This window comes from Arvicola amphibius, chromosome 2 (assembly GCF_903992535.2).
Source record: "Arvicola amphibius chromosome 2, mArvAmp1.2, whole genome shotgun sequence".
Classification (NCBI taxonomy): domain Eukaryota; kingdom Metazoa; phylum Chordata; class Mammalia; order Rodentia; family Cricetidae; genus Arvicola; species Arvicola amphibius.
This window is the reverse complement of record NC_052048.2, coordinates 169496922-169522433: the sequence shown is the minus strand read 5'-3', so window position 1 is coordinate 169522433 and position 25512 is coordinate 169496922. Positions and strand designations below refer to the sequence as shown.

Genomic DNA, 25512 nt, shown 5'->3' with positions numbered 1-25512 from the left:
CCTTATTAGATTTTCTACACACACACATGCTCAAATGTGCACACACATGCATGCATGGACCATAGCAGTTTATTAAGCTGTTTCATTTCTTTCATATGCATATGTAGGTTTTTACATTTGCCGCACTTTTTTTAATCTCCAGTTTCTTCTCTGCCTCCTCTCCTTACTTTTAAAGAATAATCTAAGAATTTATCAGTTTTCTGGCATTATACGTACTCTGTCTCATAATGGCTTCTATTCCTGTGTCATCAGTACCCCATTGCTTACCTAGTGTCAATAAATATTTATACATTGAATGAAAATGAATGGGTAAATGATTAAAAGGGACCAAGGAGAGAAAGAAAAGGAGAAAATGAAGTTTATTGTCTTTCAATTGAAGAGGAAGGTTCTCCATGAGACAATTACAAACATTTTTTTTTTATTAAAGACAGCAAAGTCATTTTCCAACAGGCAGAGCCATGGAGATATTTTCAGTGAATTGTTAGGAAGTGAAATTATCACCACCATTATTACAGCTGTCACTAGGTTTCTGTGCTTCATCTGTCTGTTGGTAGGTGTTTCTCATGCCATTTACTGTAACTATACGACTGAGGACAGTTTTCACTGTACTGCCCCCTCTCTCTCACACACATTCACACACACACACACACACACACGCACACGCACACGCACACACACCATTCTCACTGCCACTGACTGTAACTCTTACTCACGTTATATATTTAAAAGGAGAGGGCACTTCAGACAATTTGTACTAGCAAAATGATACATCTATCAGAGGCCCTGGCTACCTCTAATGGCTGCCGAGAATCCAGAAACCCTGGATGGACACAATCAATTCAATGAAAGACAGAAGAGGCAGTCAGGGTCTCCTCTGGTCTCTGCTGCCTGGGATTCAGTAGCTGAAGACAGCGTCTCTGGATGTGACCCCAGAAAGTGCACACAGTGTATTTTCAACCCGTCCTTCTCTCTCTTTTATTTTGTCTCTGCTCTGGTGTCCCCAAGATTGTGTTTTCCAAGCAACTGTCAGCACCTAAGAGCTGGTCTAGCTTCCTGATGCTACAAAACTTAGACGAAACAAGTCATTTTAAAGACGTTTTCCAATGCTAAGTATGTTGCTTATTTTTACAAATACAGACCCAATGGATGAGAATCCATTTAGTGAGGACATTTGCTTATTGACATTGGGCTGTGTTGGCTCCTGAGGTAGTAAAAGCTGCAGAGAGCGGTCCTCGAGACTGAAGGGAGGGTGAGGAAGACTTGGAAGGCAAACAGCCCGGTCACAGTCCAAGGAATAGTGGTTCTCATTGTGTAGCCTCCACGAGAGATAATCGGAAACACATGGCTCTCCCGAGTCTAAACACAGCCCTCAAATAGCCGTGTTTCCAATAGAGGAGCATGGACGGAGGATCTCACCCATTGTGTCTGTTTATAATTTAATATGTTTTCTGTGTTATGCAATGTTCATAAGACTTCAGCTTCCATGAAAACGGGTAAATCTACAGAGCAACCGACCTCAGTGAAGACTATATAACTAGGTTTATGTATTAAGTTGGAATGGTTTTAAGACACGGCAGATTATTAAATAATATTTAAACAACCAATGTTGAGAGAAAACTCTGGAAGACATGACAATAGTGCATCTGCTTAACAAGGCACAGTGGAATGTTACAAGTGGAAAAAGGAATTAAAATTTGGCCTGAAAGAGGGGCGAGTGCTTTCTTTTGGAAAACTGGCAGATCGAATACTGTGATCTCACTGGCACTGGGAACAGCTTTCATGTTGAATTGGTTTCCAATGGGAAGGTGTGGAGGGCAATGTTATGGTCCTCAAATATCTCCAGCTGTATAGGATCCTCTGCTACCAGGTAGACAAAGTACAGAGAGCTCTTCGAAGAAGGGATTACAGCCAAAAGACCAGGAAATACTTGCTGCTTACTCATCGATGAACAACTGTGATTAGAGAAATAGTCTGCTTTTCTATGTTTTCCCACAAAGTTGCTATTTATTTATTTATTTGTTTGTTTGTTTGTTAGTTTTAACATCCTCCTTTGAAGACTTAATTAAAGGTTTTTTAATTTTAGGTTTATTTATTCATACTCAGTTGATATACACAGAATGAGCAGTTAATTAATTAAATATTGAAGCATAGAGGTTGTTAAGCACTTTTAGAGGTCCTGGTGTGTTTTTAGTTCTGAATAGCTGATCAAAATAAATTATTTGCCCATAGAGATCTGTATAGATATATGCATGCAAGAGTTTGCACTAAATTTCTGGTGTTTAGAGATCTTTCATATAGCCAAACATATTTCATAAGCATTTAAAGATGGGTGGATTCAACCATAGTAAAAATGAGACATTCAGCTAAGTTGAATATTTTAACCTACCAGTAAAAGCAATGACAAATGTCAGAATGTATCGATGAAAAGAAAAATCTACGTCTGTAAGTTATCTGTAAGTTACCATTTCTAAAAACTACTTCTAGGTCTTCAGGAACACCCACCTCTACAGTGCCTTGCTGTTCATTAGTGACTTTTAACAAATCATTATTTTTTTTACCGAATCTCTATAGGATTCTTAATGGATTTCTCTCTCCACGTTAGATCTCTGAAAGGATATTTTGTCAGGGCATCTGGTTATTACTTGACTCCTGGAAGATACCCCACAAACAAGATTTGTTTATCTCTGGTTCTGACTAAGGCTTCCAGGCCACCTTCTTCCTACCTTCTTTGCTATCAGCGGGTTGCACTCATTAAAATCAGAGGCACAGAGCAAATGTTTGGTAACACATTTTCACATTCACTGAACTATGATTCTCAGTTTAGAATCTTGCTTATGTTTTAAATATTTAAGGCTGTGAATCATTTGGGAGCCAAAACCATCATGTGTTTGGCATTCTTCTGGTGGAAGAAAATTCTAGAGTGTATGTTTTTTTTACACCAGCAGCCAATAAGTTTCAGATGTTTTCCAAGGAGCAGGAGTTCTAAAGCTGAAGCAGAATTTTCTGTGACAGTCTACAAATAACAGCAAACATATGCTTAAGACACAAACAAAGCCAGAACTGGGAAATAACCAGCAGGGAAGTAAAGGAGGCTACAAGCTAATTAATGAATCAATTCCACCTAAATTTCCTAGAAAATATTTCAGTGTTTAAATGTTCCCCTTACCCATTTTTAAAGAACATCACAATTACAAACTACCAAACAGCAGCTTTTAAAATTCAGGGACATATGTCATAAATCTAAAGTATTCAAGAAAATAATAAAAAAAAAAAGCAAAGGAAAAAGTTGCATCAACCAACCAAAGGTACATTCTCCAGTTATTTCAGAACACCTGAAGGTTGAGTCACACCTTGACTTGAGTCTTCCTTTAAAGATGACCCTGCTCTGTCAGAAGTGAATGCCATCTTCACGTTTTGGCTAACAAATGAATACACCCACGTGACAGTCTTCAAGTGCTCAGCATCTTAATCTACTGTGATTTGTCGTGCAGTCCTCAAGTGGTGGCTTCAGGAATGGTTATGCCAGTGTTGAGTTTGCTTTTCTTTAGAATTTATGCTGTGGTAGAACCAAGCAGATGGATTTCTGTAGGAGGCAGCAGGGCATTCTGTTCACCATGTGGCTCACTTGAGCATCCTTCAGTGAGCGTCGACTCATTTTCAAGTTGAGTAACCCCACCTACCACCTACCTACCTTGTCATCTATCTGGGTTATGAGTCCAAAATTGAACAAACAAAAGAGTTTATAGAACAACATTGTGGTGATATTGGAGGGTGGCAGTATGGAGAATAACTTTGTTGCCACCCAAGATGAAATTCTGCTCCAACCAACAAGCAGGCTCAGAAACTTTGGCTAAGTCTATTTAGAGAGAGGTTACCTCTTACCTATCCCAAAGGTATCTTGCTGTATACTATTTCAAATGTCACTGAATGGAATGATTTTTCCATCACAACTTTTTAAATAACCAGTTTTTTTTACCCTTTTTCTTTTTTTATTTATACTTGACAGCAAAAAGTCTGTATTTATAGCTGGGCATGAACAGAGTACAATATTAAAACAGAAATTTTATGTGTTTTCTGGATTTGTATTGTTTCCTATACTTTATAAATAAAAATGCTGAGACTAACCTGCCCATCGTGAATACAGAATGATCTCTTTTTTTTTCCAACTTTGTTTTGCTTTTTTTTTCCTAGACAGTGTCTAATGTAGCTCAGGCTGGATTCTGGTGAACAATGTATCTAGCCTAGGCTGGCCTCGAACCCCTGGCCCCCTGCCTCTGTCTTTCTTGTGCTGGGATTATAAGCACCCCCACACCAAGTATAAAGTCTCACTATTAAACACTGCCCAGAACTCTTCATGTAGCGCAACCTGGGTTGGCGCTTGCTTCCTGCCTCTGCCTCCTGAGTGCTTAGATGTTAGGTATGGACACTATACTGAACTGGTGTTTCCCTAATTCTATAAACAATTAAACTATATAACAATTATTCTTACGAAAACTATAGTACCATTCTTTTAAATGCTTTAGAAATGAGTACATTGGTTTAGAAACATATTCACCAAATTCAAAACCAACTTAGCAGATCATCAGACGGAATTCTGAGAGTGTCTTAGCACTCTTGCTCTCTGCCCTAAGGGAAGACATCTGAGGGTGACTTTTGTTTCTTATGTATAAATCCGCAGGTTTCTTAGATCTCTGTTAGAAAGCATTTCATTTCACTGAAATGAAGATCATGTCTAAAAGATAAAGGGCAGAACCCTTTAAGTAGGTTTCGGAAGTTTCTCAGCTTATATAACACATCACCCAGTCAGCAGGTCACTTTGGGCTGTTTATACTCTGGCTCCCTTTCCGACCTCATGAAAGTTAATTTTAGTTTTGCAGAAAGGAGAGAGAGGCCGACTGCTCAGGCTAAACTCAGACTTACCTTCCTGATTTCCTGGGCATTTGCGGAGAGATGGAAGCACCGTTTGTCCCGTGGATAGCCTTGCTCGCATCTGCTAGCCTGGGTTTGTGAGGGTATGTGAGGAACAGACCCAGGAACCTCGGCTGCAAGCTTCTTAGCCCCTCGGAATGTCAGAGTCTGGTAAAAGAGACAGATTGCCACCACCAAACCCACCAAGAAAGGTCGGGGGCAAAATCGCCGGCGACAAAGGAACCCCGGTCGACAGACCATGACCAGTCCACCTTCACTTGGCCCCTGGCCACGCTGTCAGCATGGAAAAAGTACACATCTGTCTTCTTTTTGCACAACTCCAATCAAATTCGCCCCAACTCCCCTTGAGAACATTCCGAAGGTTCATGCCAAAGACTCACACAGGTCCCAGCGGTCCGAGGTGTTTAGAGCCCTTTCGTGAAGGACAGTAAAAAGTGACCGACTTGCTTATTCTTTTTTTAAGATGTCAAAATAATGAGAGTCGTAAAGAAATCATCCGAATGCATCCCGGGCTGGTAAGAGTTTCTTCCGGTACTATCTTATTTCCACAACAGTCATAAACTTAGGAGTTCAGCTTGTCTCGGCTTTGGGGCAAAGAGAAAGCACGGTAAAGCGGACCTGAGTCTGAAAAGAGCCCCGAAGACGCAGCAGCAGAGGGAACGCGAAGTGCCTGTTGCACAGCTGGGCGCAGGCCAGGTTGCCCCTAGCAGTTTCTCATTTTCCCTCCGGTTTGAAAGCCGCCCTGCTCTCAGCGGTTTCTGAACGGCTTCCCTTCGTTCAGTTTTCAGTTGCCACTTTGCTGTCAGCATCCGCGGCCTTTAACACAAGAAGGGAATAGCAGTTTGAATGTGTGGGGTTACTGTCAGGGTTTTGCTTGCGTTTGGTCGCGTTCTGTTTCAAGTTCAAAGTTCTGTGTACTTACTCCGTTTTCATCCTTTTTAGCCAGAATTTTTTTTCCCATGACTGCTGATCAAAATCTCTTGGAAGGAAACACCCAGGCGTAGGACTCCACCTCATTTCACTCACACGCACGGACACACACGCGCAGACACGCGGAGACACGCGCGCGCCAGCTGCCCACAGGGCCGAGAGCCGGGGGACCTGGGCCATCGCTGCCACCCAGGCCGAGCGGGGCGGAGCTAAGCCCAGGACTCCTCTGGCCTTGGGGGCAGTCCGAGCCGCGCTGTCAGCTCTGCAGCAGCAAACGGTAGGCTACCGTGCTTGGGGGAACAGCAGTTAGGGTCGCCTCTGAAACGTGGCTGCCTCACCAAACCCACGGAATTAGAAACATACTTGATGCCCGATCGATCGTCTGTGTCACTGCATTTGCCTAAGACAGCACTATAATAACAAAAGGCTCCTAGTCAAGGGCTGCTAAAGGCCGACTCGGAGTTAACGGGGGAAGGTCATCACTCCGGGGGAATTGTGGTCACGTTTAAGAGGACAAGAGAGTCGTTAGGACAGGCTGGACCACAGGTCAGGAAACATTCGAGTAACTGAAAGTCCCCTCTCCACTCCAGCACCGAGTGCTACCGCACTTATTACTCCTCCTTTTTGAGGTCTTTCCAAGGCAAAAAGCGTGAGGTCTGGCTTTTCAAAGAAGCTCATTGTAACAGGTACTGAGTGTTCTAACTTCTGCCCAGGGGAAAGGGGGACGGAGCAGGCTTAATTTAAGTCCGTACCGACTCTCTCATGGGCATTAACACCAGGGCCGGTTGGCAGCTCCCATCACTCTGGGCTCGGCAGGGCAGGCTGAGGGACCATCAAGGAGAACTTCCAGGTCCCTGCTTTGCCAGCCCCGGGAAGGACTGGTTTAGGTTCACAGAGGACACTCTTCAAAGACTTTAAATCTAGATAGTTTCTACACTTTAGGTCTAACCGAACTTTTTATAGGCAGGCGTTCTCGAGTGAGGCCACACTCCTAGAGTAAAGCCCATAGGACTCAGCCGTTTGTCCCTAATATTTTTGAGGAGGAGCGCCCCCTAGAGGTTCACAGCTGCAACAGGTTCAGAAAAATGGACTTCTCTTGCTAGCAAGAAACTTCATTTATGAGCCAGCTTGAGATAAATGAGATTGTGTCAAAAAAATGTTAGTACCTCAAAACAAATTAATACTTAATTAATTAGCCATGCATCATTTCAAGTCTTTTTATGTATTCTTTATAAAATGTTTTAATACTATTTGATATATAAATTCAAAGCCTTCAACACCATGGCAAATGAGGAAATGAGAGAGAATTAACCTGTTTTCACATTTAGACATCTAGAGAGCATTTCTGTTGCATGCCATAGGTTTTTGGTGGATTTAAAATGATTTATGGTTTGAAGACTAATAGAAATCACTAGACTTCCAAATTGGAATGGTTTCTATGCTATCAAGGCCCAAAATGTGGTAAAAGATATTTACTGGGTGATATAAGCCACATAGCTATTTATTAATATTAAGACTTAAATTCTGAAAAAAACAAGGTTTATGAAAGGATTTTTTTAAAAAGATCCTTACGTTGTTGAGTCAGAATACCAAAGAGTAAAATGGATATTAAGTAAAAAAAAAAAAAAAAAAAAAAAAAAAAAAAAAAAAAAAAAAAAAGTCTTTGAATGAATTGGGAGAAGGGAAAGCCAACAGAAGAGAAAATTTTTAGACAATGTTGTCGATTTAGTTTGGCCAAAAGGAATCTTCAGTTCTGGTAAATTGAAGAATTCAATTCCTTATCTTGACTACAGAATCCAACGGAGAAGACAGCCAATAAAATAATACTGGGAAAAAAGAAGGAGTTAGTTAGTCAGAACAAGAATGTGGCAAAGAAAACATAGGGCCAAATGGGATGAGAGTCCAGGACCACTCAGGCATTAGAGGAGACCCACTGTGGACAGAAATCATCATGTTCACCGTTTACCAGCTGTTCTGAAAGAGGAGTTTGGAATAGCGAAGTCCAGTCTATCACCTGTGAGATGACCTCTTTGGAAGTATCGTTGACCAGGTAAGATTGCGCATGGACTGCACCTGAGCATTCGGAACAGCTGGCAGGTGCACGGCTGCTGGGTGCTGGCTCTCCAGGCTCAGTCCTCACAGAGCCTAGGATGTGGTGGGGTGTCAAATCAGTGAGCAGATCATTTAATAAAGGAGCCAAAGGGAACATAAAAGAACCAGACGCAAATTCTGGCACTACTTAATTGTTCTCTTCCCGTCATCCTTTGGGACGAAGGTGGGAACAGATGTTGGCTTGAGAGGATGAACTTGTGAGCTTTTAGCCACGCCTGAGATTAGACATATGTGAACTGAAATTTTTAATGGCTAGATAAAGATGGAAGCGTTGTACATGTTAAGGCAGTACCGTGTAACGGTTCTATACTTGTATACAGCATGCCATTTATGTCAGATCAAACATATCTAGTGACTCAATGTTTATCCTTTCTTTAGGGTAAAACCTTAAGAATTCCTCTTTGTAGCTTTTGTAAACGTGTGCATCATCTGTGGTCATCCTATCGCACAACAGCACATTAGAAATTCCTGCTTCTGACTATAACTTAGTGCCCAGGGCCGACCTTTCCAACTCAGCCTCGTCTGGTGGCCACCATTCTACTCCGGTTTTAGGTTCCACCCAAGTGGGATCACGCAGTCATTACTTTTCACACTTGCTCTTTTCCACTCAGCGATTTCCAGTTCTGCCCATGTTGTCAGAAACAACAGGGCCTCCTTCTGTCTTTGTATCTGAATGGTCTATGCACACCTCACTGTCTGCAGTCACCAGCTGAAGAACACAGGAGCTGCTTCCATCCTCGGCTGCTGTAAACAGTGCAGCAGACCAGAGTGTGGGTACACTTTAAAGATAGTCTTGTATCTTTTGCTTTGCTACACAGCAATGGCTATTAGTAGCTCTATTTTTCAAGTTTTGATGAACCTGCAATCCTTTGCCCCTAGATATAGTAATTAACATTCTCACCAACACTCCAGCTCCAATTTTGCCTTCTGTAATAGCCATTCTCATGGAGGTGAAGAGACATCTTGCGATGGTTTTGATTTATATTTCCCTGTTATTAGAAAAGCTGATTATTCTCCCATATATTAGCAAGTGGTTTGATACATTTTTTAACAAATGTCTAAATGCAGCCAATTTTTTTCAGCTGAGTTTGTTTTTTTCTTTCTTTCTGTTGCCTTTGAGTTCTTTGGCTTCTTTATATAGTATATATCTATTTGAATGGAAGGCTAAACAGAGTTACACTGGAGTCTATAGGAGTCTGAACAGGAAACAATAAAGACACATATTGGCTCAACAATGGAAGCAGGAGGGCACATCTACAGTACCATTGTGAACTGGGGTTTCTGGCATTGTTTCAAATTGGATGCTTTTTGGCATCTAGTTCATCAATTACCTTTTCTACTAAAAGTTAGTCTTAAAGGTAGGCATTTAGCAGCACTGAGAGAACAGAATGGCAAACATATTCTAATTCCAAAGTTGTATATAACAGAACAGTCTACCACAAAACAAAATCCTTCAGTGATCTTCCCAACACATAAAACAAGATCTTCCATTGCACATCTACCTGCTTCTGGGTTTGGGTATGGACTAGAGGTACTGACATTCAAATAATCAGCGAAGGCTTTTTCCTTGTTTTATGGTGTTGGGGATCAAACCCAGAACCTTGTACATGCTAGGTAAGCCCTCAACCCTGAGGTACCCTCCATACTTGGTTTTTGTTTACTTTTTTTTGAGACAGGGTCTCTCTGTGTAGCCTGTGAAGACCAGGAGCTTGCTATGTAACCCAGGCTGGCCTCAAACCTGTAATCCTTCCATTTCTGCTTTCCAAGTGCTGGGATTATGAAAAATGTATTTAAGGTATTAATTTTTAAAACTGGAGATAAAAATATGTGTAAGAAGCTTCCAGTGTTGGATCAGGAACTTTAGGAATATCATATAAACCCGAATCTCAATGTCATCATAAACTAGGGGCATCATGATCAAGAAATATCTTCAAATGTTGCTTGATGATCCAAAGTTTTGCTTCTTGTGACATATTTCAATGTGAACATCCTCTCTGGTGCAGTCTTCTGGGTCCTGCTGGCTTCTTCCAGGGCACAGCGTTTCTCTACAAGGTCCTTGCTCATGATAGTGTAAAATCTGGCTGCAGGTACTCGTGGTGATGTTGCGAGTCAACTTTTGGGATTGCTGTCAGCAGTGATAGGTCCCTTTAAGTCAGACTACCTTCTCGGCTCCTATCATCTCTTAGGAAATGCTCATTCTGGAATCTTCCCAGTAAGCTCTAAGCATAAGTTAGTAGTTTTAAATCATGAGTCATACATTAAATCTGTTCAAAAGACATCCTAGACTCTATGGAAGAGAGAAGGCGTGTGACAAGGTCTATAAATGACTAGGGTAAGGCAACAGACTGGTCCAAGAAGGATGACTAAACATTTTTAAAATCTCAGTGGCCTAATACATTAAAGCTCACATCTTGCTCATACAACTTTTTTTTTTTTATCGTTTCTGTTTCCACTAAGACATTTGATGACTTCTTAGTTATCCACCAGGCTAACACAAGAGGAACAAGAAAGAATTGGCTATCTCTTAGGAAGACAGTTTCAGATTAGCAAATGTCATTGTATTACCAGGGGCACTGAAATGGACCTCCCCTGTGGGGAATGTGCTTATCAATAAACCTAGGAGGAAGGAAGGGAGCTGACACATACGGCTGAAGTGAGGACAAACCACGAGTCATGTGTCCTGGAGAAACAAAAGAGGGAATTCCTATCTTTCAGGAAGTGGTAAGGAAAGCTTCAGAACAGGGGCTTTTTCTCAACTGGCCCTGAAGAGTCTCAATAATTTCAACTGCTGTCAAAGGCAAAACACGGACCTAACATTCTAATGGGGGAGCTACTGAAAATATACCTGGGAAAGTATTAGCTACAGATGGAAGATGGCTTCAGTAATTTCCAAACTTAAACTTATTTGGTCTTCATAGGCAAACCTTAGGCATCCAAGAAGTTTCTTAATGGCGGGATATGTTGAAGGTGACAACAGAGCCACTGTTATCAACTTTAATTGTAAACACACAAAACCAAGCCTCCTTTCTATTTCATGTGGAATAAAAATAACGGGGTCAAGGTCATGGATTCTTCTCTGTGGTGCAAGTATGTATACTGAATTGAATAGAAACTTTTCTGTGACGTATGCTCTGCCAACTCCTTTGTTCCTTAGGAGGCAGATGCCACACTCCGATAACCGTACACAAGTGCACCTCATTAGGTGTGCCAAGCAAAGCTATGCATTGCAGACACTATGATTCTGTTTCAGATTTAGCATCTTGCATCCTCTTACTAAACCGAACAGCTTTCGTCCCTTGCTCATGGAAACTGGGAGAACTGTCCACAGCTGGGCTCACATGTGGTTCTGGAAGTGCCATGGCATTAGTCAAAGAAATCCTAAGGCATGGAATACGAAAACAATGCGGTTTTTGTTTGTTTGCTCTCCGATGCTTGAAGTCGTCAACATTTGAACATGCTCAACTTTCCTTTCTATCCCACTTGCTTCTCTCCCAATCACCAAGAGGAGCCACTTCTGATCAAGATAAGAATTGCAACGAGGAGAACTTCTAATAGGACAGAGATCTGAGGACCACGTGAAAAAATTAAGAAGAAAAAATTAAAAAGACACACACTGCAATACTGCCCACTTGCCCAGAGTGCGCCCACTTTATATGTGAAAGTCAAGGCAGCTCGACTTCTTCACGGTCACACTGTTTACACTCTTGATTTGTTTCAATAGGCATACCTTGCAATATGCACATTTCAATATGAAAAATCTGTCCTGAGAGATGGAAGCCTCTGAAGCAAACGCTGCTGACTTTAAATCTCCCTCTAGAGCGAGGCTTACAAACCACACATCACCCCAGGGATTCCTTACGGGAACACTTGGTGCCACCTTTTACAAATGAGTCAGCCGCTTAGTTCATAAGTTTCAATGGGTCATTCACTTCTCACACCTGTCTCTTGATAGGCATTTTGAATCAACTCGCACTGGCACCAAATTTCTTTGCATCACTGTGTGCTGTGGTGCTAACACAACTGTACTGTGTGTAAGTTGCTTCACGCCGAAAGCTATTTTACCTGTCTCTCTCCTTCTGTTGTATCAGAGTGTCTACCTGCAAGGGATTGCTTTCAAAATTTGCACTGTGGAAACCTACACATTACTGCTTAAAACACTTTGTATCATTATTCCCATTGTTTTCCTAATGATTTCACATCTTGGCAATATTTGTTTCAGGAAGGCAATTTCTTCCCCAGGGAAGATTTAGTAGTTTCTAGAATACAACCGGCATTGGAATACTTTTGGCACTGATGCCACTGGCTTTTAGTGCAGAAGCCCACAGTTGTTATTAATTCTATCCTCTAATGAAGACAGCCACAAATCAATCATTGGCAGAAAAAAAAAATACCAAAAAGTGCTGAGGCTGGGAAATTTCAAATTTAACTGGAGATACAGTTTCCCAGTTCCCATCTGTGACTGCATAAGATTTGTCTGTTGCTTCTATTAGGATAGTGAGTATATCAGCAGAGGCATAGCCAGTCTCTCTGTGATTTTAGCAACTTCCTGGGTATAATTACACAGATCCTTTCCTCCCCAATGTTAATTATAGATATAGAGCTTCTTTTAAGCATCTTAAATGCCTTTCACATTTGCATCCTTTAAGCTATATATAAGCTGGGTATGGTGGTACATGCCTAGAATCCAAGCACTCAGGAGGCTGACTCAGGAAGATCACACAAATCCTAGGCCTGCTGGTGCTACAGACTGAGTACCAGCCTGAACTGCAGAGGGAGGCCCTGCCTCAAAATACCAAACCAAACAAACAGCCACCCCCAAATAAATACAATGTAGATATTGTATACACTTATATCTATCGATGAAACTGGATGGTCAGATAAACAGATAAAAGGGGAAGACTCGATGGGTACTCAGGATGGGAATCACTTAGTCAATTGTAGTAGGAGGCTGCTTATTTGTTTCCGGCTGCCAGACCATGAAATAATCACTCAGCAACTATATTATTTAAATCACTGCTTGGCCAATCACTTAAGCGTATTGCTAGCTAGCTCTTATATCTTTGGTTAACTCACACCAGCCAATGAATACTATTTCTTTAAATTTCTTTAGGACACACTGATAAGAAGCCGGAATTTGTTCTTAACTGTTCAATAACATAGAAAATATTAGTATGTTTGGCTTTTGCTATAAAAATATCAAATTACATTCTCAACAGAAATTTCATTTGTCTTTTCTATAGATCTGCAATATGGATTCTTTAGAGACAAAATTTAATATTTTATAAGACATTTTGCTATTTCTTCCACCTTTCCCACTTTTACTTTCCTTCTCTTCCTTCCTTCCCAGCTTCCCTTTTCTTTAGTGTAATTCATGCATCTGTTTCCATTCTCTGGAAATAAAGATATTTTGAGACTTCTACAGCATTAAACGTCACAAGTTAACTTTTATGTATGGTATGGAGAGATGGAATGGTTTGTCTAGTGGCTCACGAATGCTGGCCTTCATTTAGAAAATCTGAGACGATTAAGAGGTAGCATTCGTGGAGAGAATGTGGCTCTCCAGTCATGTGACCGTGACAGAAAGCTCTCTTCCATTTTGAATCCAAACCGTAAGATCAATACATATGCTTCATTGTTTTTCAACAGAACATTGGACTTCCCTTAAAAACATCCATAAATGACAAACAGAAGTAAAAGCAAAGCCCTTTGCAAATTGGGCAATTCGTAACAAGTGTCTGTATAACCAGACCCTCAAGCAGCAAAGTAACTGACTTGTTCCAGGGCAATACAAATGTCAAGGACAGGGACATACATTTTGGTGAATTCTGATGTGACATACCAGGAAAGACCAACTAAAACCTACTACCAGCTACTAGCAGATGTCTCTCATTTACACCCTGGGTTACACAGAGCATTCTTGGCTGAACTGTTACACTGCATTGACCGAGTACATCCATTTCCTGCCCTTTGACACCTACTGCAATTGTTCCTATTTTAACGTCCCAGTGTGAAGACCGCCTCTGCCCTGCAGCTCTAACAATGCAAAATATTAAGTCATGGCCACTTGGGTTTTTGTTTCATTTTTGCTTTTCTCTGCTACTGTATTCTCTGCTGTGCGTGCTTTAAACGAGTCCATCTTTAAAGCCAGCAGCCACACAACTTTCTAAGCAGAATGCTTATCATTTCCTATCAATGTGGACATGGGGAATGGCGGTGAGAACCCGTCAACGGCTTAAGTGACCCTCATCCTTGCTCCCCACACCAGTTCTACATCCCAGTCCAGGTTGCTGTAAGCCACAGAAAAATCAAAATAAATTACAATGTTCTTCTCTAATTTCCTTGTTAGGAGTGAAGAAAGTAGGAACATTGAATTAAATTTCCACAAAATGGAATTTTATGGCTCTGCTAATTACAGTGAGGAAATTATTAAAATTCTTTCAAATAAGAATTCTAATCATGCTGAAGCTTGTAACAAATAGTTACAATATTAACTCAGAAAACATATGTGGCTTACAACTTTAAAACAAACGAGCAGAAAGGAGTATAGTTCTTCCTTATCAAACTTAAACTAAAGACAAAACCCTAAAGCCAACTAACTCATCTTTAAATCAGCATTTCTCTGACAGAATCAAATCTCAAATATTTTATTAGGTAAAAACCAAAACCCGATTCTACAACTTAGACTCTTTTGTAAATAAGGAAACCTGTAAATCTTGACTTGAAATCCTTATTGCTGTTCAAACATAACTCAGTTGTAACTGAGGGTGTAGCTGGCCAGATGGATCAGCAGGTAAAGACACTTGCCTGCAAGCCTGGTGGCCTGAGTTCGAATCCCCAGAACCCACATAAAGCTGAAGGAGAGAACGTGTTGTGGAATATGACTTTAACTAGGCAAGGATCTGTTATATGTGTTTAATGATGTGCTGCTTTGCCTACCTATGGTACCTGATTGGTCTAATAAAAAGCTGAATGGCCAATAGGCAATGGAGGGATAGGCAGGGCTGGCAGGCCCTCCTATGTCATGATTTGGGGGGCGGTGGTCCCAGGTCTGCTACAAGAACTAACTCTGCAAAGTTGTTCTCTGAACCCTATGTGCACACTGTAGCATGACCCCCCCCCCTCCGACCTTCCCCACCCCCTTAAAAATAGGGTAAATAACTAGCTTAAATTTAACAGCCATCAATTTTCAAGCTACAGGCTACTTTGGAGACATCTGTGCTTTTTAATTATTACCAGTGATTTTTAGTCATTATTATGTTTAAGCAACAATAGGTAAATATCCCCCCTTCTACTACAAACTATCCCTTGGTTAAGTAAAATGACCTGCTTCTATCGGCTCTTGCTCAGCCTCTGGATTCCGCTGGATATTATACCTATTTCAGGTCTACCAAATGCAGATTACTGGTGCCCGAGAACACATATGCTTCTGTCTTTAGGAGACAGTTCAAATGGTTCATCCTTCAGGCTCCCTTTTTGCTGCAATAATCAATTTTCCTGCCTCCCAACGTTCCCGCAGTGCTTTTTATATTCATCATAGCATTTGCCAAGATATTACAATTGTCAGCAAGCTGGGCTCCATCATTTTAACAACACACATTCCTTAATGTACGTCATTCTAGGCACCTGAGTGCTTAACAGTTGAAAAGTTATATAGATAGCTTTCAGGATTTTTCTTAAAAGCCTGTTTGCTGAAAGATTGTTTTTAACGTGTAAAAAAGAAAACTGCAATATCCACGTATCTAGGTAGCTTGTCTCTTATGATCCAAGTTTAACAAGCAACCATTTATGTAAGATTAATTAACTGAATGAACAAAACTATTTCTAAAGTCCAAGGGACTTATACATTATACAAACCTAGCATCGTTAGAAACCTAAAATACATTGAGTGTGCTTTTAAGGAAGAAATGAGCCAAAAATCTGGCTACCCTTTAAAAAGAATGATTGTAAGGTTATCAAACACTCAGCTTCATGTAGGCATTTAATTAAGCCATTTATTGCTTCAAATGTGTCACCATGAACATTTAAATATACACTACAGCAGTAAGGCCTCATTTTTTTTCACCACCTATAAACTGTGAACTCACACTTGGGCCTTTTGTGCCACCCACTGTTACACACGTTTTGTACAACAGAGATTCTGAATGTCCTTGGTGTAAATGTTACAAAGAACATTAATCGTTGGACATGTTGCTTTAATGAGGTAGTTCCATGTTTGGCCATATATGTATAGTATGGACATATGCATATACACAGCTATATAATTTAGTGACAGGTTCTACTCATTTCTAAATATTTAGTGTCGAATTTTGGTGTATTTCCTTATGTATAGTTGGTAAGAGAATCAATGCGTGGTCTCGAAGCTTGCTGGCATGTTTTCTCGGTGACTCAGGAGGCAGAACTTGGGAAGTGAGAGGAGCTGGAGCCAATGAGCGCAGGCATGCCCCTGTCTTGTCAAGGGACTTTCTCTTAAGATCCAGAGATTTTCCTCTAGCCAGTTGTCAGAGATAGACTGGGTTTGGAAGAGTCACACCGGGTGCCTACAGGATGCAAGTACCGTTCATCCAAGCATCTCATGATAGCATAGGACTGAGCTAACAGAACACAACTGTATACATGTCTTAAAGGCTCATGAAATCCCCATGAAAACACGACCGTGAAATCACACCCTTGATGATACAAAATACTAAGGACCATATAAACCTGTCTTCGAGGCCAACAACAGTTACAAAGTTAGCCTGTGGCAGCTCAGCATCACAGAATCGTAGAGCTGGATGAAGCTCCTAAAATCTACCAAAGCTCTACCCTTTAGGTAGCACTACACAGACTTAACACTGCCTTTTGATTAGGTTCTAAAAGATTCACAGTGGGCTTCATTAGAACACAAAGCTTATGGACTTCATACATTTCAATAAAAAGAAAGGTTGGTATAATAACTGTCTGTGACGGTTCAGCAATTTTTCCACCCATCATGGTGGACATGTTTTAAGCGAACCCTCTATTACGTGCAGCCCATCATCTCAATAGCACCGATGGCCACGGACCTCGGGAGTGCTCCGAGGGCAGCCTACAACCAGCATTACTTTGGTTTCACAGAGCCCGGGGTGATTACGACTTGAATTAACTCCCACATCACCGTGTCACAGAATTAAACACAGAGCTGACATTTTAAGGTCTCTTTAGTTGTATTGGTCACACTGCTTCCAATGCAAACATCTATAGTCATTATTTTCACTTTATCTGCTGTAATTAGGTTTCTTTTTCATCCTTAGATTCAAAGCAAAGCCAGAGAAATATCTTAGAAAAATACATTTGACACTTCGAATGTACATTAAAAATGTCCTTCCCTTATTCCATAACACAATTTCCAACCATTATTATAGAAATCATAGATTACATAGCATTCTGCATGCTAACCGCTAATCTTTTTTAGATTATGAAAATTAGAAATAAATTGCAATTAAGAAATTTTCATAATTAATTGTGTAAAGTATAAATACAAGTTATTTTTTTAAAAACTTTATTTTAACACCTAATACAATTCCAATTTAAGGATTACTCGCACAAAAAAATAAACACATTTGGTATAAAAATGTATCACTTTAACGCCCTTTCCCCCGAAGGCCCCCACCCCCACCCTCTTGAGCTGCACTCTATCTGGATGCAGAACATATAGACTAATGGCACGAATCAGGTTTCACCTACAGGACTTTCTGTTTATGTACCCAGGTACTCTAGAGGACACCAGCCCACTTTATCACATGAACCAATCCCTTCAGCCTGCTGAATGAGTTTCACAAAGAAACAAAGCTTATTATACAGGCATCTTAAAAACCATTATCTTAAATCCTTTTTAGAAGGACTGACTTTTTTTTGTTTTTTTTGTTTTTTTTTCAACCATTTATATACAGTGTAACATAACAGCTCTGGAGTACAGTACATGCAGCAGAATATACCTGTTGAATACAAAATACTTTCTTAAAATCTTCATCGTTGGAATTCTTTGAAGTTTAAATTATAGAATGCCCATTACTTTGAGAAAATGGTTGAGGAGTACAAATGTCTGCATATGTTGGCCACAGAAATAATCCAAGGCTAACTGGAATAATATTCATAGCACACCAGGAGTGCATAAATAATTTACTTACATTATTAAAATACAACTCATAAAATTCAAGTTCAAGATCTTATAGGATTGTCTATGTAAATCCTGTAAGTGGTTGCCTGGAAATGAGTTGCTTCTTCTTTCCCGTGTCTTTCTTTCTAGAGTCCCATATAAAACGCCAAGCCGAAGCTCTTCCTTGCTCCGGGAAGCGCCTCTATTTGTGCCGGCTGCCTCTTCTCTTCATGGCGGCCGTGCACTGTGGGCAGTACCACTTCCCCTTCGGGGCCTCTGTCAAGCCAACACACCCATAGTGGAACCACTCTATCGGACACTGGAAAGCAAAAATAAAAACAAAGTGTGGGTACTTCTAAAGCATAAACAGTAAAATGCTCAGGATACAGAGTACTTCATTTAACTGAAATTAGATTTGTGCAGTCATACTTCTTGGATCCTGGCGGTGCCTTAGAGGTTACCGAGTCCAACTGATCTACCTCATGGACAACGACATGGAAGCACAGAAAAAGGATGCTTCACGGGCTCTACGACCTGAGCACCACAGAGAGAACACTCACTCACTGTCATCAGCTCGGGTCGCCAGGCAGAAACACCTTCCAAGGACCAAAGAAGATGAATCTTATAGGAAGAAGGAAAATACGCTAAGATGTAGAGATGCTCAGATACCAGGAAGTGGGATGAGCTGGCTGTAACTAAAGACATCAAGAGGGGTGGCTGCACTTCCTTCCTTTCTGCTGCTCTATTCAGATATGGAGAGAATCCTCTGTGTAACATTCAGAAACTCTTCACTCCACCCACAAGAGCACAGGAGGAACCATAGGGACCCCAGGGGACATGGACTCGCAGCCAGCATCTTCATGAGCTACCAGAAATGGAGGGGTAGCACTGCTTTGAACAACCCCCATCATCATCATCATCATCATCATTCTCTCTCTCTCTCTCTCTCTCTCTCTCTCTCTCTCTCTCTCACACACACACACACACACACACACATGTGACTGCACAGGGCGGCTGGGGAGGGCTTGTGCCCATCTAAGGCTCACTGTTCTCACCCTGTCAGGGAAGGAACACACATACTGTCGCTGCATTAAGCCAGTCTGCTATTCCTTACATATTTTACAAATTCCACTCTTGTTAATATTTGGATTCCAATACTGCTGGTGCCTCTCCTTGCCAGCAGTTCCAAGCTACTCCTCACAAGGAAGAGGAACAGAGGGAACTGCTGGAAGGTAGTTAAGGGACGAGTCAAAACCACGGCACAAAGTCTGCTCAGTATTTAGTCGAACACCCATCTTTAACCAAAATTAAGTCCTTGGTGTGGTTTGAATATGAGATTCTCCTGATAAGCTTCTGTGTTTGAACAGTTGGTGCCTAGCTGGGAGCATCGTTTAAGAAGTTTCTAGAACCTTTAGGAGAGGGAGTCTTACTAGAAATACTTCACTGGAGACAGTTTTGAGGCTGTCTCACTTTCCATTTCCCGTGTGTGGGTGCACTATTTAGTATCGGGCAGCGTGCTGACTGCCAGGCCAACCTCACCCACCTGCTGCCACACCTCCCTGCCACGATGATGCACTGTACTCCTCTGGGACCATAAGTCAGAAAACCTTCTCTCCTGTAAGGGTATTCTGACGCCTTCCTTCAAACCGCCTCTCATTCTCCCACCAGAGATGGCTTGTACCAGCATAAGTCCCCAGAGGAGGAATGCTGAATGCCGCAATAGCAAGAGGGAAACAACCCCATATTAGGTCATTATTCCCAGGCATCATCTGCCTATAGAAATGTACGGCCTTAAAGTCTCATTTCTTCAATGTGGTAAACAGCCTGGACTCTAGCAAACACAGTATTTTTTGCAGAAAGAAACTCTTGAGAATTTAATCTGAACTGTAATACTGTACCACTCCCTTTAAAGATATTACGCAGGGAGCTCATGAAGGGAGCTGTGGACATGGCTCTGCTGTGGCCATGAAGATGCTCCCCTCAGGACCATGCTCCCCTCAGGACCATGCACTCATCATCCATGAAAACCCCATTTTCAGACTGGGGGACATAGCTCTAAGACAGCTGCTCAGTTATCTACAACTCTTTACATTCCACGATAGAAAAATGTTAATACTCACATCTTGGTTATCACACCCCACCATCTCGCCGTAGGATACCTAGTTTAAAGAAAATTAGAGAAACTTATTGTAACTATGTAATTAGCATCTAATCTAAACTGGTGTTTCTGATGTCAGAGGACAGAGACACTCACTGAAAATACGAGTGAACACGCGGGACAAGGCAAGAGGATACATCCGGAAACCACCTTTCTTTGGAAGACGGGAAAAAGTCACCAGGTAAGCCACCCTGACTGGGAGTCAGGTTTGTGTCTGTCCTTGGGCTAAAACTGTAAACTTTCTTTCTGGCTATCCACCAACTGATGAATTTTATGTCCTCTTGGGTCACTTCTGCATCTGAGTCTGAGTTCTGACCATCAGAGTCTACTACTGAGACGCGGCAGACACCAGGTGTCCTCAGTGGCTCTCCACATAAGTTTCTGAGACAGGGCCTCTCAAACATTAGCAACATGTATAAAGAATCAACAGAAAATATGGCCAACTTTGCTAGAAGTTAATTTACAAGAAGATAAAATGGTTTTAAAGCCAACTAAAATGACCATGGGACACAAAAGTTTCACACTGATGCATTGTATTTAAGAGAAAGTAATACTTAGTACTGGCCTAGGCTTTAGGAAATGTTATAAATATCAATTTTAGGTAGTAGAGATATATATGGTGTGTGTGTGTGTGTGTGTGTGTGTATGTATATATATATATCTTGGTAGACTGTATCAAACACTTATCATTGTATTTGATTAATATAAAGCTAGTATAGAAGCAATTACAATAAAAATGATGTTTATAATATTTGTGATTTAAAGGAAATGAGAACTATAACAAAATCTACAGCTAGGGATGGACTAAATAAATTATGGTGCAAAGCAGGAAAGCTAGTTTTGAAAATTTTTTAAAAAGAACCTTGTTTCAGTGAGCAAAAGATAGTTTTATCATAGACATACAAGCATACAACAGCCATATATATTATGTGCACATAACTGTTATGGAATGTTTATATTCCTTCAAATTCCGATTTTGAAGCCATAACCCCCTATAACTGAAAATTGGGCCTGTGAGGTGTGGTTATGGTTAAATAAAGTCAGAATCTGGTGATTCCAGTGGCTATATGAGAAGAAACAGTGAAGCTGGCACATGCTTGCATATCTGCACGACATGGTGTCCCTGTCTCTGATCCATGAATACTCAGGAAAAAGACAACTGTCTTCAAACTAAAAAAGTGGCCCCTTACCAGAAACCCAATAATAAGCACCATATTCTTGGATTTTCCCAGTCTCCAGAACCATCATAAGATGAATTTATGCTGGGTAAACACTTGGCCAAGAGCATATTACATTAGCCAACATACATTCAAGGTACATACTGGTGTGATATCAAAGTGTCTCACCATAGGCTGTATTAGAAAGCTGACATTCTGTGTGACTCACATGTTCCTTTATATTTTTGGTATTTACAGCAAATATGCTACTTTTATAAGAGGAAAATTACGCAAATAAAGTCATTCTTGATTTTAGCTGGAACAAAAATGTACTGAAAAATGAAACAGTTATCTTCCTTCCTATTTATTCAGACCGCACTTTTATAGACAGGCTCCAGGCTTTTACCTGATTACAGATGCAATATCGCGGTTCATTTGGGTCATATGTCCAGTCAACCTGACTGTTGGAATCAGATTCGGGCACTACTGTTGTTTGCTGGGAGACTTCTTGGACTACAGTTGAAGATGATGAACATAAAGATAAGGACGAAGAGGAGGAGGAGGAGGAGGACTGCTGGCTTGAAGACTTGGTGTTGTTTCTGGAAAAAAATTAGAGAAAGATCAGTTTTATTTGCTCATTACAAAAGGTCCCCTAAGAGTGACTCCTAGTAATTGACATGAAAGGAAAGGACGCATCAATGCCTGATGCTAAAGAATCTCATTCAGAAGCAATTTCCCAGAACAAAGAAAAGCAACATTGTTTTCAATAGTTATTTACAAGTTTTGATTTCTGGAGAATAAAAGTATTGAGAAGAAAATTCTTTAAAAAAAATCTATTTAGAGTAAATAAAAGAAAATTCTTTTAAAATGTTTTCAACTTGTAAAAATAATTTCTAAATTAGTTACTATCTACTATTGACTTAAAACTTCTGTAGTATTCAAAAATAATAGCTATACTATCTCACATTATATTTTTACAGTAAACCAAACAATTCTCATTAAAACCTTAAATACAAATATACAAAGTATATTTGTAAACACAAATATACAAAGTAGGTGATGAAATCCTTCTAACATCAGGGGCATGTGCTCTATGCCTACTAAGTATAGAATACGGAGCTAAGAGTGTCAAAATTCATGAATTTACCACCAACTCTATTCTGGAGTTCTAAAACACAGTAACTTATTATAAGGAGTTCAATTAAATTTGGGCAATTGTATCAATTTTTAAGATATGTAATATTTCTGTGGATATTTTACATTGATCATTCTTTCAAGAATTTTGTAGAGTAATACATTTGAAAATAAAATTAAAATACAATTATTAGATAATTTTTTTCTTTTCTATTTATCCTTCTCTCTTATATTATAACCCTACTAAAGTTTTCCCTCCCTCCTGTCCTTCTAGCTCCTCCCCCCACCACACTCCTCTCCCCCAGATCCACTCCTCCTCTCTTTCCTTTCAGAAAAGGGCAGGTCTTCCAGGGCTATCAACCAAACACGGCATCTCAAGCTGCAGCAAGACTAGGACATCCTCTCATATTAAAGCTGGACGAGGCAGCCCAGTAGGAGGAAAAGGGTCTCTAAAGCAGGCAAAAGAGCCAGAAACAGCCTTGGTTCCCACTGAACACTAAGCTACACTGCAATAACACACACACACACACACACACACACACACAAACACACACACACACGACCTAGGTCAGACCTACGTAGACTCCCTGACTGTAGTAGTAGTCTGTGAGTCTCTCTGGGCCCTGGTTAGTTGACTCCCTGACTGTAGTAGTAGTCTGTGAGTCTCTCTGGTCCCTGGTTAGTTGACTCCCTGACTGTAGTAGTAGTCTGTGAGTCTCTCTGGTCCCTGGTTAGTTGACTCCCTGACTGTAGTAGTAGGTCTGTGAGTCTCTCTGGTCCCTGGTTAGTTGACTCCCTGACTGTAGTAGTAGGTCTGTGAGTCTTTCTGGTCCCTGGTTAGTTGACTCCCTGACTGTAGTAGGTCTGTGAGTCTCTCTGGTCCCTGGTTAGTTGACTCCCTGACTGTAGTAGGTCTGTGAGTCTCTCTGGTCCCTGGTTAGTTGACTCCCTGACTGTAGTAGGTCTGTGAGTCTCTCTGGTCCCTGGTTAGTTGACTCCCTGACTGTAGTAGTAGGTCTGTGAGTCTCTCTGGTCCCTGGTTAGTTGACTCCCTGACTGTAGTAGTAGGTCTGTGAGTCTCTCTGGTCCCTGGTTGGTTGACTCCCTGACTGTAGTAGTAGTCTGTGAGTCTCTCTGGTCCCTGGTTGGTTGACTCCCTGACTGTAGTAGTAGTCTGTGAGTCTCTCTGGTCCCTGGTTGGTTGACTCCCTGACTGTAGTAGTAGTCTGTGAGTCTCTCTGGTCCCTGGTTAGTAGACTCCCTGGCTGTAGTAGAGGTCTGTGAGTCTCTCTGGGCCCTGTAAGTTGCTTCTTCTGTGGGCTGTTTTCTAGTGAGATAATTAAATCTTGTGGCCTAGCACTTGCACCTTTTCATCTTCGGACAGCAGGGACAGGGTCCCCGCTGTAGCCCTGGCTGGCCAGAACTCTCTATGTAGACTAGGCTCGCCTTGAATTTGAGGTAATCCTCCTGCCTCTGCCTTCCAAGTGCTAGGCTTAGAGACGAGTGAATTTTCGATATGTACAGACACCCGGTGCGTACATTCTCCTGGATGAACAGTGGCACATGGTAAGTCTTCATTTCCCCAGTTCACACAGTCAGCCTCAGCCTCGCCCATACCAGATCTAGGGATATTTTCATATAATCAATTTTGGGGACATAAGGAAAAATTCAGATGCTTTACTATTAATCAAAACAAAAAATCTTATGTAAAACCTTCCTGGGATACAATTTGCACTTTATATTAATCAACCATGAAACGCCTAAGTTAAAAATGGAAACAGTACCATAAAATGATCTATCTGAAAGAAGAAAAGAAAGTGAAATCACTTACATACAAACTCAGGAAAATTACAAATGACTCTAACACTTGCAAGACTTCCAGCCTTCCAGGTAAGGCAGCACAAACAGCTGTTTGCCCCCCGCGGTCAACTTGGGCCACTGCACCCGGCCTTAGCTAATTCCTAGCAGCCCAGCGGAGGCTCCATGCAAGTGGTACTGAGCAAAGGCACACTTCCATCACAGAACTTACTTGCTCTTGCGGCCACTTCGTGAGTCAGCTGCTGAGGAACTAGCGTTCTGTGTTAAGGTTGTCATGAGCGCCGATGAGGAGGAATAGCCAGCTGTTTCTCTGGGCATTGAAAATTCCTTTCCCAGCTGAAAGTCGTTATTCTTAAATGCCTCGTAACTGGCTTTTAAACTTGATGTCCTTCGTCCTTCTTTCATCTTAAGTAGACAGGCATTGACAGCATTAATATATGTAAATATAAATTTTCTCTTTTAAGAGTGACAAGTTATGGTTATTTAAGTCATTTCATGTAAAGATTCAAAATAATTTTCATACTAAATTGAGAAAAAACTATGGGAAATGGAACTTCTTAACTTGCACTGTGTGCAAACTACAGAAATGTGCTAACTGCAGCCACCGCAAATCCAGCAGAAAAGCCGACTGTGCAGAAAGAACAGAACTGTCCTCACAAGGAGAGCAAGGCTACTTGAGCGCTGACTGGGGGAGGTCGGCGTGTGACGTGCATGATGCATCACTGCCACCCAACAACCCTTCTGCGTTATCACTAAAATACCACCTAGCCTAAAAGCCCAACTGTATACTGAAACCACGCAATGTCGTGTCTTATACCCGTCTCTTCACACCTAGTGGCTCCTATTGGGGTTTGCCAATGACAAGAACAAAATGTTACATTTGCTTCTAAACCTTTGACTTTTTACCTGTGCTGTTGCTTGCACTGCTTGAGCTGCTGCCATGGTGATTGCCCCTGCACCAGTCCCTGAAGATAATGAGCCAATATTATAGGATGCCAGGGGTTGGGACGAATTCACATTGTAAGCATTGTTGGATGAAGCTGTGGAATTATTATTTCGACAACCTGTAAAGAAGTAAAGAAATAAAGACAGTTGCAGAGAACATAATGTTACTGAGTTCAGAATGTATTCTTTCCCAGCATATATAATCATTAAGTTTA

The 25512-nt window shown here is 41.1% G+C and overlaps 2 protein-coding genes and 1 long non-coding RNA gene across 4 annotated transcripts in view; 1 reads left to right on the top strand and 2 right to left on the bottom strand.

Moving 5' to 3' along the window:
• The window catches only part of Cped1 (cadherin like and PC-esterase domain containing 1), a 271573-nt gene extending 265525 nt beyond the window's left edge, over positions 1-6048 (bottom strand). The window contains exons 1-2 of one of the 2 annotated variants that reach the window (XM_038318772.1): positions 5852-6048; positions 4921-5745 (exon numbers count right to left, since the gene is read on the bottom strand). In XM_038318772.1, coding sequence (XP_038174700.1) covers positions 4921-5169 — 249 coding nt within the window. In that variant the 5' untranslated portion in view covers positions 5170-5745; positions 5852-6048. Of the gene's footprint in view, positions 1-4920 lie in introns of both variants that reach the window. The other variant, XM_038318771.1, reaches the window with a different exon arrangement.
• Positions 4874-22721, top strand: LOC119806783. The gene is made up of 5 exons (XR_005284270.1): positions 4874-5444; positions 5872-6136; positions 7653-7909; positions 20323-20424; positions 21773-22721. It is a non-coding gene; the product is annotated as an uncharacterized LOC119806783 (long non-coding RNA).
• Positions 17614-25512, bottom strand: part of Ing3 (inhibitor of growth family member 3) — a 27782-nt gene continuing 19883 nt past the window's right edge. Inside the window, exons 8-12 of the mRNA XM_038318773.1 lie at positions 25259-25416; positions 24564-24757; positions 21807-21999; positions 20206-20244; positions 17614-18404 (exon numbers count right to left, since the gene is read on the bottom strand). Coding sequence (XP_038174701.1) covers positions 18288-18404; positions 20206-20244; positions 21807-21999; positions 24564-24757; positions 25259-25416 — 701 coding nt within the window. The 3' untranslated portion in view covers positions 17614-18287. The remainder of the gene's footprint in view (positions 18405-20205; positions 20245-21806; positions 22000-24563; positions 24758-25258; positions 25417-25512) is intronic.